Source organism: Sphaerodactylus townsendi, linkage group LG01 (genome assembly GCF_021028975.2).
Source record: "Sphaerodactylus townsendi isolate TG3544 linkage group LG01, MPM_Stown_v2.3, whole genome shotgun sequence".
Classification (NCBI taxonomy): domain Eukaryota; kingdom Metazoa; phylum Chordata; class Lepidosauria; order Squamata; family Sphaerodactylidae; genus Sphaerodactylus; species Sphaerodactylus townsendi.
This window is the reverse complement of record NC_059425.1, coordinates 77,481,009-77,495,377: the sequence shown is the minus strand read 5'-3', so window position 1 is coordinate 77,495,377 and position 14,369 is coordinate 77,481,009. Positions and strand designations below refer to the sequence as shown.

The 14,369-nt window shown below is 38.2% G+C and overlaps 1 protein-coding gene across 2 annotated transcripts; it reads right to left on the bottom strand.

The window, feature by feature from the left end:
• Positions 1-2,394: 2,394 nt before the first annotated feature.
• On the bottom strand, positions 2,395-12,146 carry LOC125427999. Of its 2 annotated transcripts, none has more exons than XM_048487576.1 (2): positions 11,005-12,146; positions 2,395-2,712 (listed from the first exon to the last, which is right to left on the bottom strand). In XM_048487576.1, the coding sequence occupies exon 1, from the start codon at positions 11,856-11,858 to the stop codon at positions 11,010-11,012; it is 849 nt and encodes a 282-aa protein (XP_048343533.1). In that variant the 5' UTR covers positions 11,859-12,146; the 3' UTR covers positions 2,395-2,712; positions 11,005-11,009. The 2 variants fall into 2 exon arrangements, with proteins under 2 accessions (XP_048343533.1, XP_048343541.1); XM_048487584.1 differs by lacking the exon at positions 2,395-2,712 and adding an exon at positions 7,358-7,548.
• Between the last annotated feature and the right edge of the window lie 2,223 nt (positions 12,147-14,369).

Below are 14,369 nucleotides of genomic sequence, written 5' to 3'. Positions count from 1 at the left end.
TGCTGGCCTCCCTTCTTGAATTCATTCATCTGAAAGAATGGGGGGGGGGTTGGAGGGGGGAAATCAAAACAACACAGAAAAAGGTCAATTTTATTTCTGCATTTTAAGCATTTATGTTACTGATCATACAGCCATGCAACATCAAGTGAGTGCTTAAATAATTCAGCTTTATTTAGTGGTTACAAACAATAGCTATAGTATGCAAGCATTCAGTATACCAACACATATAATTTGATACAGGTCTAGTGGTTAATACAGGGAGAGAATGTCTTAGAATGTCTGTGGTTTCCAAATCAGTATGAATTTTATGATTAAATACTTATTTTTAAATACAAGTCTATTTTTTAATTTCAGTTTTGCAGCCATATTGGCATTTTAATAGCATTTTGATCACATGCACTCAACCATCTTGTCAGGAGAAAAAGGTATGCTATGTTGTTGTTAAACTCATCTCTTAATTGGGTAGAATGGAAAGATAAGCTTAACTGGCTAGAATCCAAACTTTTTCAGCAATGTACAGAACTAGTCTATATATCAGTTCAAATTATTATACTCTGAATTAAATAATAGTCTAAAGATCAGAACCACAATTCAGTCAAGTATTCATAAGCTTTATTTGAACAATGTGCTAAATGTTTCATGGTTAGGCAGATGGTTCAGTAAAGAAAGAAAAGTATTAGAAAATAATCCTGCTCTGCTTATACCTGTGAATTTGACATCCCTCAATTGTGCCTGATCATTCTGTGTATCCAGAAAGCTTGTATATTGCCTGCCACCTAAAGTTTAAATATGGATTCAATATGGCAGTGCAGCAGGTAAAAGAATAATAGATGGCAGCATTGCCAAAATTAAGCCTCTCGCAGTTCAGTCTTCCATAAAATCTCTCTGAGTAAAAGTAAAATCCCACTGAGTTCAATGGGACTTGCACTCAAATAAATGTGTTAAGGATGAAAGCCTTGAAATCCCAATAAGTGTCACTCTTTCATTCATATCAGTGGGGCTTAAAAGGTGCTTAAATTTAGATGGAATATGTGCACACTAATAAAAGGTCCTCAAGTTTTCTATATCCTTCCAGTCTTAAATACATTGATCAGCTACATACAGGGCCAGAGGTCAACTCAATTTATCCTTTAAAAGAATTGTTGATAATATATTATATATATGTGAAGATATTAATCATGTGAAGATATTGATTGATTCTTATTGTTATTTGTATGAGAGTATTGTGATTTTATGTATTGTTTAATAGTTTTATTTAATTGATTGTTGTAAGTTGCACCAATCCCGCATGGGGATGGGTGCCCTATAAATGAAATAAATTAACAAATAAAGATTATATATGTACATATATAAAGAAAAACATGTTTATGGTCATTTCCCCACTTAAAAAAATAAGGTGGAGCCAAACCGCGCTCCTTTGAATTGGTGCTTTTGAGTGCAAGGTCTGACTCCCACCGCAGCTTGTCCCTGTAGTCAACTTCATGGCAGCCGCGAGCTTCATGACATGCAGCATTCCCCACAACCGCGTGTTCCGTGGTCATCGGCAGGGCGCTTCTCTGAGCCATTTTTGGACTATGTTCTGCAGTCATTTTTGGACCATGTGCCCAGTCAAGAGCTGTGAACTCTTTGAGAATTGCAACCTTCTAAGTTTTACATGCCTACCCTATGTTCAACAACTCCTAGCTAGGGTATGTTAAGAGATAGGGGCAGGGGATTTGCATTTACATCATTTTTGCTGTGGAAACCCTTGCTCAATCTGGCGCTTTGCTAAAATATACTGGTAATCATTTTGATTTTAATAAAATACTTTTAAACCATGGATGTGGAGAATGGTTCTCTGTACCATGAATGCTCCACTGCCTTGATTGCACTATCTAAATAGGAGTGGGAGGGAGGCTGAGCAGCTTTTCCTCCGGGATCTCATCTGCCCTGTGGAACCCAAGAGAGGGGGACCAAGGGAAATGGAGGCAGAGGTCTCACAGTTGGAAAGGAAGCTGGGAAATCTTGATCTTCCCCAGTGGGCAGTCCTCAAATGATCAGGTGGTGGCAGCAGTTTACCCAGAGAGAAAGCTAACCCTCCCCAGGAAAAGCTGGCAACTCCTGGAGGTGTGCAGAGAGTGTGATTGGGCCTGCCAGGCAAAGCAAGCCTATTCCACTACAAAGTGTAATAAAACAACAATAATAACATCAAAAACAGCAACAACAATGGGAAAATAAACCTGTATTATGATCACAACTCTCTGTTGTTTGGAGATCTTGATACAGATGGAGAGGAAGGCTGGATAGTTGAAAATGATGCCTATTCCTTTTTATCATGAACATTTATCCAACAGAAATTTGTCTTGTGGTTGAAGTTTATGGTTTTAATAATAAACTAAAGTCAGATTTCCCCCCCTGTAATTTAAATTCTCAAAGGTATTTCAATGCAGTAATGTGAGCTAGAGACCCTGACATAAAATGACATATGTATCATTATAGCTTCACTCTCACAGTGGTAACAAAAGTATAATGCTGCAGTGAATAGCTTTTGACATCTCCCTTCTCTTGTAACACAACTATACATTGAATTTCTATGAAGACATTCCTCCAGCACTCTCTGCAGGAAGAAAAGATTCCACCAAACATCCTGCCACCTGGGAAATAAATATTTCCAAAAATGAACTTGAGGTCTGCTGTGGCAAAGGTCTACTGTTTCCTCGTTCCATCACATGTCTGAAAGATAATGGAAAACAAGACAAAATTAGACAGTGTTGGACACTTCTAATTCATGGAGACAGAAACTCCAGAGGGAGTGTGAAAGGACCTTACAACTAACTTTTTACTTTCTTAAGATACAGCTGGTAGGCCAAAAACAAAGTTGGAAAATTAAGAGGTTTTGTCTTCAGAAGTGAAAAAGTTTTTTTAAAAAAAACTTTAAAAAGTGCCTTTCTTTAGGTTGGCGCACAACCAAAACCTTTAAAAAAGATATATTTTTGAGCCCAATCATGCCTTTAGGGTAAATTGGTGATAGAAAGAGCAGGCAGCTCTGCTTTGGGATCCTCCAGGCAGATATGATACAGAGAATGGGAGTTTATCAGTACCATTTTAAAGCCGCAGTTGGCACAGTCCCAAGGAAGCATTTTGAGCAACACATAGTGGAAATCCAGAAACAGTTCTTCTTTAAATATAGTTTATTCTTCACTAAAATGATCATTGATGAAAGAAATAATTATCCACATCCTCAAGAATGTAAAAACCACAGAATAGCAATGGTGATTCTGCTTTCACTATGGCAAAAAGAGAACTGAGAGAGTGGCAATCATTTGGGTAGGAAAGCACCAGAGGGAGGAGAGGCACTCCTAGTCTACCAGAAAGCTTGGAAAATATTTTCCATGGCTGGCCTGCACATATACAATCCTAGTGTATGCCTGCACAGAAGCCACAATGATAAATTAAAAAGTCTTCAAACTAAGGGACTTGTGTCCTCAAAAAGGGTAACTTTCTCAACCAGTCATCTGTTAGAGTAGCTTCAAATGTGACAACATCCTCATACAAAAAGCATTTCCCTATAGGCAGTAATGTGTATAGATAGAGGTGCAATCATTGTATACATGTACACTGATTGCACTGTCCTTCTGCTTATGCTCCTCTTCGTTGGAGATGCAGTCCTCTGCTGCAGAGCACCGTCTTCTTGTTTTAGACACTCTTTATCTCTTTGAAAGACATTGTGTTCATATGAGTGAACGTTCTTAGCACTTAGGAATGTGTACTCTGCCATGAAGGTTACGCATGCTCACCAATAGAGCATGGACAAAGAGGTCCTGGATCCATGTCATTGCATTTTCAGTTTCCCAGAATGTATCCATCACATCTTAATCCAACAAAATGCTAATATGTAATCTATCCTCCTAACAATGTACAAATTGTGTCATGTGTGAATGGGAATGATTTTCAATTTCTCATCCTATTTTTGACCTGAAAATTCCTATTTTTGATTTTGCTACTTGGAAGAATCAAAGCTATGTCTTTATATTGTCACACCATTTTTAATTTCCCCATACTATCTCCTCCCCCATAAAAATACATTTTCAACATTCTTTGAAATGTGTTGCTATGTTGCTCAGTCAGTCTCTGGAAGCAGCAGAGAGGAGAGGCAGTGGAGAAGAGGACTAGGACAGAAAGGGCTGAGTGAGCTCTGGTTTTCTTTTTAGAGGGCTTTTCTCAAAGCCATATCTTTTAAACAGTGTATTTTTAACAGGGGTTAACAGGGGTTTTCTCTTTTTTCTCTATGTCCTGGGGATGCTGATAGGTGGGGCTGCTGAGGTTGCTTATAGGTAGGGCTTCCTATTAGCTGTGTTGCTCAGTCAGTCTCTGGAAGCAGCAGCACGCACCTGACAGTGTGCGTAAGTGTTTTACTAAATCAGAGGGATCTTGAGGGATAGTAGAAGGTATAGAAGCTAAGGGGGGAGGCACTCATTAAAACAATTTGAATATCTAAACAGAATTAGATATGAAGGCAGGAAGCCAGCAGGGGGTGGGGGCTTTCCAGTGTTTTGCACTGAGTGTCACATGTACGACTATATGCCACTAGGAGAGAAGTTGTGGGTATCCCCTCACTGCAATGAGCTCCTGGCACTCAGGAAACATGTGCGTTCTCTTGAAGCCAAGGTGGCAGACCTTGAGAAGCTGAGAGAGGCAGAGAGGGTGACACATGAGGCTTTCAGGGACCAAACAGCCGGGTCCCACTCTCAGGGTGACATCTCTTCAGATGTCATGTAGAGTGAGAGTCTGGGGGATGGAGAGTACCAGTCTGAGGTGGTGGAAAATGCTCCCTTAGATGGACCCCTTCCTTAGCTGGTGATCAGATATCATCTTGCACTGAGGATAGCCCTCGGGGAGGTGATTCAATCATTAGCAATGTAGAGAGTTGGGTTTGTGAGAGGTGTGATGACTGCATGGTGACTTGCCTGCCTGGTGTGAAGGTTGCAGATGTCACACTTCGTCTAGATAGGCTGTTAGACAGTGCTGGGGTGGAATCAGCTGTTGTGGTCCATATTGGCACCAACAACATTGGGAAATGTCGCTGGAAGGTTCTGGAAGCTAAATTTAGGCTGCTAGGTAACAGGTTGAAGTCCAGGACCCCCAAGGTAGCATTCTCAGAAATGCTACCTGTTCCACATGCAGGGCGAGCTAGGCAAGCAGATATACAGGGTCTCAATGAGTGGATGAGAATGTGGTGTTAGGCAGAGGGTTTCAGATTTGTCAGAAACTGGCGAACCTTTTGGGACAAGGCAATCCTGTAGAAAAGGGACGGGCTTCATCTTAACCAAAGAGGAACCAGGCTGCTGGTGCTCAACATTAAAAAGGTGGCAGAACAGCTTTTAAACTGATCCCTGGGGGAAGGCTGATAGGAGCTGAGGTGACTTCAGTTCGCAATACAGTATCTATGGGGATGCAGAAAGAGAGGGAGGTTTTTCTAAATCAACCACATACAAGTGAGGAACATAGCAATGTGATAAGTGATAGTATCTATAAAGAGGACAAAGCACATTAATCCCAGGTTAGGGACAGAGACAGAGTATACAGGTGTCTCTATGCTAATAGTAGAAGCCTTCAACCTAAAATGGGGGAGCTGGAGTACAGAGTTTTGAAGGAGGACATTGATATAGTGGGCATCTCAGAGACATGGTGGCATGAGGAGAACCAGTGGGATGCTGCTATCCCAGATTACGGGCTCTACAGGAAGGATAGGACAGGGCGTATTGGGGGTGGGGTTGCCCTCTACGTCAAAGATCGCATAGTGTCACATAAAATAGACAATGCAAGAGGAGATGATTCCCCTACAGAAACACTATGGGTATCAATACCAGGGGTGAAGGATAGTTTAATATTAGGAATATATTATTGTCCCACTGACCAAGGCACACAAGAGGATTCTGAGGTGGAAAAAGAAATTAGAGAGGCCAACAAAAGCAAAAACATAGTGGTAATGGGCGATTTTAACTATCCCCACATAAACTGGAAAAATGCATGTTCAGGAGAGAGCATTCCTGGATATGCTAAATGACTGTGGCTTAGAGCAGATGGTTGTGGAACCAACCAGGGGAGAGGTGATCCTAGATCTAATTCTATGTGGGACCCAGGACCTGGTGCAGGAAGTAAGTGTTGTTGAGCCGATAGGGAACAGCGACCACAATGCTGTCAGATTCAGTATCTCAGCATGCGAACAAGTGGCAACTACTAATGTAGTTACATTCGCCTTCAGAAAGGGAAATTTCTCAAAGATGCAGGGGATAGTGTACAGGAAGCTGAAAGGGAAAATCAAGAGAGTCAAAACTGTCCAAGATGCTTGGAGGATATTTAAAAACACAGTGATAAAAGGTCAGCTGGAATGTGTTCCGCAGGTTAGGAAAGGCAGTGCCCAGTCCAAAAGAAAGCCACCATGGTTAACAGGGGAGGTTGAGGAAATTATCAGAAAAAAGATGTCTTTCAGAAAATGAAAGTCCAGCTTGACTGATGAAGAATATAAGAGAGAACAGAAATGGTGGCAAAGGAGAAGGAAGTTAGCTGTAAGGGAGGCAAAAAACAATTATGAGGAATGCATGGCTGCGAACATCAAGACCAGCAACAAACAGTTCTTCAAGTATATCAAAAGTAGGAAGCCAGCAAGGGAAGCGGTAGGCTTGTTAGATGACAAAGGAACAAAAGGTGTGCTAAAAGATGACAGGGAAATTGCAGAGAAGCTGAATGAATTCTTTGCATCTGTCTTCACCCAAGAGGAAGTGAGGAAAATTCCTGCACCTGAACCAAGCTTCTTATGAGGTGAATCCGAGGAACTAGTGAAGATAGTGGTAGACAAGGAAGTACATTTACTCACGAGTAAATGAGTATATTTACTCATTGCTCATTTGAAGCATTCTATTTCAGCATGATTATGTGAATTAATGTCGTCTCCTACAAATTTTTGAAATCATAGCATAAACTGAGATTCAAAAAACTATACCTTCCTGCAATAGTGGGGCAGAGGAAGGCATAATTCTTTTTTTTAATAATAATTTTTAATTAAAAAATAATTTTTAATAATAATTTTTATTATATCAAATAAATCACCAACAAATCATACATGAAGATTACAGTATAGGTCATACTGTATTTGCCTCTAGTTTAATAAGCTTTTATTACAACTTGAAATTATACATAAAAAGTATAGTTACATTGTTCTGCATCTCGTCATATATCTACAGAGACTTTTACACAATCATGCAGCTTTTTATCAATTACTGCTGTTGATGTAACAAAATAAAAAAAATAAGAACTTCCTCCATCTCTACCGAGAGTCCAAAGAAAAACAGAAAAGGAGAACAGTTCCATGATTTCATAGGTCTATTCTCTCTAACACTAATGTACTAATATATAATATCAACTATTTTACAGATCAAAGTGCCTCTACTACTATACTATCTGAAATGTAATTTATTTACATAAAAATACTTGTGTTGAAATAAAACATAGGAAGACAACTGATGACTCGTCCTTTGCATTGCCTGAAGACTTCCGTTCATAGTTCTACTTGCTTTGACAAAGGGGGGAAAAATAAGACGAAGAGCATAACCAATATACTTATACAAACCAATGTAAACTTATATTTAAGAGTTTAATTAAACTATCGTTGTTTTCAAAAACTGAACAAAAGGTTTCCATGTTTTGTGAAAGTTGGTTGGCGGTAGGTCTTTAAGACTAACAGAGAGTTTGTCTGTATTCATAATTTATACTACAGCTTTAAACCACGCGTTACAACTGGGCTATTTCTTATTTTTCCAAGTTTTTGCCACTTGGATTCTTGCTACTGTTTCGAGGTATAGAAACAGATTGATGTTATTTATCTTCTCATTGTCTTGAAAAATTCCCAGCAAGTAATTTTCGAGTAACATTTGGAATTTTTGACCTAGAATCTTCTGGACCTTTTTATGGACTTTTTTCCAAAACCTCTTTACTTTTTTACAATTCAACCATTGGTGGAAACATGTACCTATCTTTTTGTTACACTTCCAACAGTAGGGAGATTTTGTCTTGTCGAATAGAAGTGCTGAAAGTGCTGAAGTGCTGAAGGAGGAATAGTGCTGAAGGAGGAATAGAAGTGCTGAAATTCCTTCCCTTCCATATACCAGACATAGAAATGCCACCCGTAGAATAAGTCGTAACCTTCCAGGTTAAGAAGTTCCATATTTTGTAATGTTACCCATTCTTTAAGCCATAACATGCTTGCTGCGTTATAATACAGTTCTAGGTTGGGTAGACCTAGATCCCCTCTTTGTTTATCATCGCACAGTATTTGATATTTTATTCTCGTTTTATGCTTGCCCCATAAGAATTTAGATATATCTTTTTTACATTTTTCGAAAAATGATCTATTTGTAATGATAGGTATTGTTTGAAATAAATAGTTCATTTTGGCCAGTACCGTCATTTTAATTAATGCAATTTTCCCTAAGAGTGTTAGATTAAGACTATTCCATTTTTAAGGTTATTTTTAATTATGTTCCACTCTTTTTCATAATTATTTTGGAAAAGCAGAATATTGGATTTTGCAATTACAATTCCCAAATATTTAGTTTTATTAACTATTTCGTATTTCATTATTTCTTTTACTTGTTCTTCTTTATGTTTATTTAAATTAAACGTTAAGATCTTTGTTTTCTTTTCATTTACTTGTAATCCTGTTATTTGTTTATAGTTCTCTAATGTCTTTTTCAACATTTGTTGGGATTCTTCTTGTGGGTCTATAAATAGGGCCAAATCATCGGCATATTCCTTTACTTTATATTCAAATTTGTTGATTTTTATTCCTTTTATTTCTTTTGTTGCTCTAATATATTCCAGGAGTGGTTCCAATGACAAAATAAACAGGAGAGGGGAAAGCGGGCAACCTTGACGCGTGCCCCTTTCAATATTAAATTTATTGGAGATTTCTCCATTTATTTTGATTTTTGCTGTTTGGTGTGAGTAAATTGTTCGTATCCAAGTTTGAAAGTTTTCTCCACAGTTGATTTTTACTAACATTTCTTTCATATATTCCCAGCTCAGACTGTCGAAAGCTTTCTCTATGTCTAAGAAGATCAACAGTGCTGGTTGACTAATCTTCTTTTGGAGTATTTCTATTAGGTTAATTACAGTTCGTATGTTGTTTCTAATATACCTTCCTGGTAGAAAGCCATTTTGGTCTGGTGCTATGATCCTGTTTAAAACCTGTTTTAGCCTGTTAGCCAGGATCATGGCATAGATTTTATAATCGCTATTTAATAATGCGATTGGTCGGTAGTTCTTGACATTCGTTAAGTCATTCCCTTCCTTAGGTATTACTGTTATTACAGTTTCTTCCCACCACTTAGGTATATTCTTATCTTCCTTAATTTTATTCATTATCTGACACATTATCTGATATCATTATCTGACACATTAGTGATAGTTGTTCTTCAAATACTTTATAGAATTCGTTCGGTATACCGTCAGGGCCTGGGGATTTATTAATTTTAAGTTTTTTAATAGGATCCTGAATTTCTTCTTTAGTGAATTCACTATCTAGATAATTTTTTTCGTCTTCCATTATTGTCATTTTGGTTCCAATTTTAGATTTTATTGTATTTTCTTTATTATTTTCTTGTTGTTTATATAGTGATTTATAGAAATCCACAAATTGATTTAGGATTTCATCTTGCTTGGTATATCTCTTTTCATCGTTTATTATTAGATCTATCTTTCTATTTTGAGTTTTATTTCTAATCTTCCAGGCCATCCATTTACCACTTTTGTTAGCACTATCGAATTCTTTTGTTTTTAATATTTTTAAGTTTTTTTTCCATTTGATTAGAGTAAAGCATTGTTAATTGATTTTGTAGATTGTTCAATTCTTTCAATAATTTTTCATTATTTAAATCTGACATTAATTGTTTTTCTGTTTTTCTAATTTTTTGCCTAATTTCTAGCTCATTCTTCTCTTTTTCCTTTTTCCACCGAGCATTTTCTTTTATAAATAGGCCTCTGATAAACGCTTTACTTGTATCCCTTACTGTATTTAAATTTACTTCTCCATTTAAATTAATTTCAAAAAAAAATTTGATTTCTGTTTTTATTCTCTCTGTCACTGTTTCTTTTCTTAGTAAGTAGTCATTTATTCTCCAAATTCCATATACTTTTTTATTTTTCCACTCCCAGATAATCGGTTTATGGTCAGAGAGTATTTTTTCTCCAATTGTTATTTTACCAGTTCTCAAACTTAAGTCTTTTGTCCCCCAAACCATATCCAGTCTTGAGTATGTTTTATAGTAATTTGAGAAAAATGTATAGTCTTTTTCATTACCATGATGCGTTCTCCATATATCTTGCAGGTTTAGGTGATCACATAACTCAAAAAATACCTTTGGAAGTTTCCCTTGTACTTTTTTCTTCTACTTTTTTTCCCGTTCTGTGTGAGTTTATCTAAATGAGTTGAAACCACTCAGTTCATATCGCCCATGATACAAATACTATTATAGTCTTGTTCTTTCAATATTTTTCCTAGCTGTTCGTAAAAAATACTTTTATTTTCATTTGGGCCATGCAAACCCACCAATAGAGTTTTCTGGTTTCCCCATTTGATTTCCACTCCAATATACCGCCCTTCTTTGTCAACAAATATTTGTTTGGGGTTATATTGATTTTTTACATATAACACCACCCCTTTCTTTTTCTTCTCCCCTGCGGCCACAAAACTCGAACCCAATTTGTCATTACAAATTAATCCTATATCTTTTTTTCTTATGTGTGTCTCTTGTATACAAACTATATCGTATTTATTTTTAACTAAATAATAAAATATTTTCCTCCTTTTTTCTGGAGAGTTCAAACCATTGACGTTCCAACAAATTATTTTCCCAGACATTATGTCACTCTACTAATCAATAAATATATATAGACATGCTTTTATCCTGTCTTTACAAACAAAAAACAATTAGAGAAACACACTTAAGATGATCAATTTCTACTTACTTATTTTAGTTTCCTATCTTTAATTTGATTTTTTCTAAAGTCTCTTTGGCTTGTTGAACTGAGAGAAGTCTGTGAAATTTGCCTCCATAGGTAAATTGGATTCCCTCCACTTCTTCCCATTTGAAGGTGATGTTTTCACTTCTGAGGAAGTTAGTTAAGCTGGAATATTCCTTCCTTCTGTTGAGGATCCACTTTGGTGTCTCTTTCAGTATGGTTATTTCTTTTAAGTCAATTACCATTTTTTTCTTTGAATTTCTTTTTAAGATCTCATCTCTGGTTTGCTTTCTATCAAAGAAAATCAAGACGTCTCCTTCTCTTATGTCTTTATCTGAAGTTCTGTAGTTGGGTCTGATTATCTTATCAATATCGTCCTCCAGGATGTCTTCCTCTATATCCAAGTACTTTGAAAGGTTATTTATCATAATCTTGTTCAATTCTGTTTTGTTTATTGATGGAATCCCTCTGAATCGTAAAATACGTTCCTTTTGTCTCAATTCCAATAGTGCATTTTGCCTGGTTAGTCTTTCTATTTCTTCTTTACAAGAGTCCAATTTTTCTTCTGTTGTTGCATTTACCGCCACTTGGTTCTTGATATCCTCCTCTATTGCTTGTATTTTATTTTCCAAGGGTTTCAATCTGCTTAACTCCAATTTTACTGTGTCTATATCTTTCTCAATTTTTTCAAAGTTTTTTTCAAAAGTGTCTAACTTGTCTTCAAGCTTATTAAATCTTTGTGCAGATTCGTTTCTTATTTCAGTTACCATTTCCAGCAGTTGGTCTATTTTGTTGTCACTTCCCACCTTCTCTATATTATCTGGAATGCTGTTTTTCCTTCCTTTTGCCGCCTTGGCCATTCTTTCAATATATAGTCTCTTTGGGTCTATCTTCAATATATATATATATCAATTACCTACACTTCAGTCTAGATTGCAGAAAATCTTAAAAGGCCTCATTAAAGTCCAAATTATTTACCAGTAAGGCGATTGAATATATTTAACCCAGTCCAGATTTTCCCTCTGTTTTCACTTCTCCAACTTACGTTCAGGCGCACATTAAGCTTCTTGCCGCCTTATGGAGATGTGCGCTGTTTATTTCCCTCCACTAAACGGGCAAGTTCCGGGTTCGTTTCTTTCCATCTAGCGCGCAGTCTTCTGTCCGCTTTATGAGCATGCGCAATACTGCTTAGCTTCACTGTATGGACATGCGCAAGCATCAACTCCTTCTGTCTGGCGCGCAGTCGCAGTAAACAGAGCTGCTGATTTACTCGACTTGTAGATTGCGTATCAAAGCCGCTCCTCCCCTCCACATCGTCCATCTTAAAGCCGTATCTCCCTCGCTCTATCTGGTTGGTAATTTCCCAAGCCCACTAACGTACTTCGTAGCTACATTAACAATATCTTCTTTTCCCTTAGTTTCAGTTGTTTTAACAGTCACGGGGATGGGCGAACGTTTGCCGCTGCAGTTGTCTGTCTCCATCACCCCCCCTAGGCTTGCCGGACTCCCGCTGTGGGCAAACGGCCAGTCTTTCTGCCTTCGGGTGGACGGGGTTTAGAGAGCAAAAACCTCTCTTTCGACCTGAGGAAGGCATAATTCTTGTTGGATAAATTTAGCAGAGTAGCAGAAAAGAAGACCAATACACCGTTGCTGATTATATAAATGAATTTACTAACTATTTAGGGAGTGTTACATGGAAAGAAAATAAGAACAGCTTTCTATTCTAGCACCATACTTAGGATGTATATCGTGACCACCTCGTGTGGTCACAACTTGGTGTTTAAGGTGTTTTCCCCATGGCCAATAAATCCTTGGATAAGGAAGTGAACCATCCCATTTTGGGCATGAATTCCATAAGGCTTCCATGCCTAAATCGGGCCCACCCTGCGAGATTTGCCTTATCTCGCTGCTTTCAAAAAATGATGAAATTGGCGGTTCTTTTGAAAAGCGTGCACCGATCCCGCACCCATGCAAACACCGTGGGAGATGGGCCAGTTATTTTTCCAGCTTTGCCACCTGGTCTCCCCGCCCCTTAGCTGCAGCCAATCAGAACATTGGAAAAACAAAATCTACAGCCGCAGTGGCGTAGGAGGTTAAGAGCTCATGTATCTAATCTGGAGGAACCCGGTTTAATTCTCATCTCTGCCGCCTGAGCTGTGGAGGCTTATCTGGGGAATTCAGCTTAGCCTGTACACTCCCACACATGCCAGCTGGGTGACCTTGGGCTAGTCACAGCTTCTCGGAGCTCTCTCAGCCCCACCTACCTCACAGGGTATTTGTTGTGAGGGGGGAAGGGCAAGGAGATTGTAAGCCCCTTTGAGTCTCCTGAAGAGAAAGATATAAATCCAAACTCTTCTTCTTCTTCTTCTTCTTCTACATAATCTATGTAAACTTCGTCAACGTACGCAAACTATGTAAATGACGTAAATAACGTAAATGTTCATGTGGAAAATGAAAATGAAGCAGGGGCTCATGCATAATTCACTGGAGTTTTGACTCCCGGCCTGAACGCGCTGACAGGCAGCCGTGCGAAGGGAGAAACCGGGATAAAAATACCTTGGGATATATAATCCTGGGTCTATCCCAGAATATTTTGTCTGTGGGCAAAATGCCTAAGAGAGCATGGTGCCTATCTGGGCTAACAAAGAAACATGCTTTACTTTACAACTTTTGCCTGCGTCACCAGAGGCATGATGCCAGGGTCTAACTTTCTGATCAATAGCTAATCAGTAAATCAGGTCATAAAACTGTGACCTCAGTAACTAATTAGCATGCCCACAGTTAACCCCTGCATGTCTGAGCTGTGACAGACACTTACAAAAATGCCAACAATTCTTCCAACCATAGAGCACAGTATGTTCTCATGTGGTCTCTGTCAAAGATGAGATTTTGCTGATAAATTGAAAATTCCATCCTGACATCACTCATATGAATTTGATATTAGCTTCTCACCTCCTTACATGGGAGATATGGGAGTTTTCCCCACCACTTGGAGACCTAACTGTCTTAAAACACTAGAGATAATAAAGAGGGTGCCAAGGAGGGAATGAACATCTTCATTCTAACCATAATTCCAAGCTGGAAAAGTAGCAAGAATTATAAGAAGTCAAAGCTGTTAAGACATCTAGCAGGAAATCTAAGAGCCCCACAATTGTTACATGAATCACAAATTGCTCACAGTGAAACTGCAAACACAGTTACATCTGCCTAACTTTATTGGAGTCCAATAGATTTAGAGGGGTGTAACTCTGTAAGGATTGCACTGAAGAGCAAGGCCTAAGTCATCAGGCAGCCCAATTTTCTCTTGATTCATGTTAAACTAGTAGCTACAGTACTGTCTTCTGGCCATCAATGTTTTGGGTCATGCAGCG

Coding starts and splice junctions, on each gene's coding strand:
- LOC125427999 (XM_048487576.1), bottom strand. CDS start 11,858: ATGGCCAAGGCGGCAAAAGGAAGGAAAAACAGCATTCCAGATAATATA.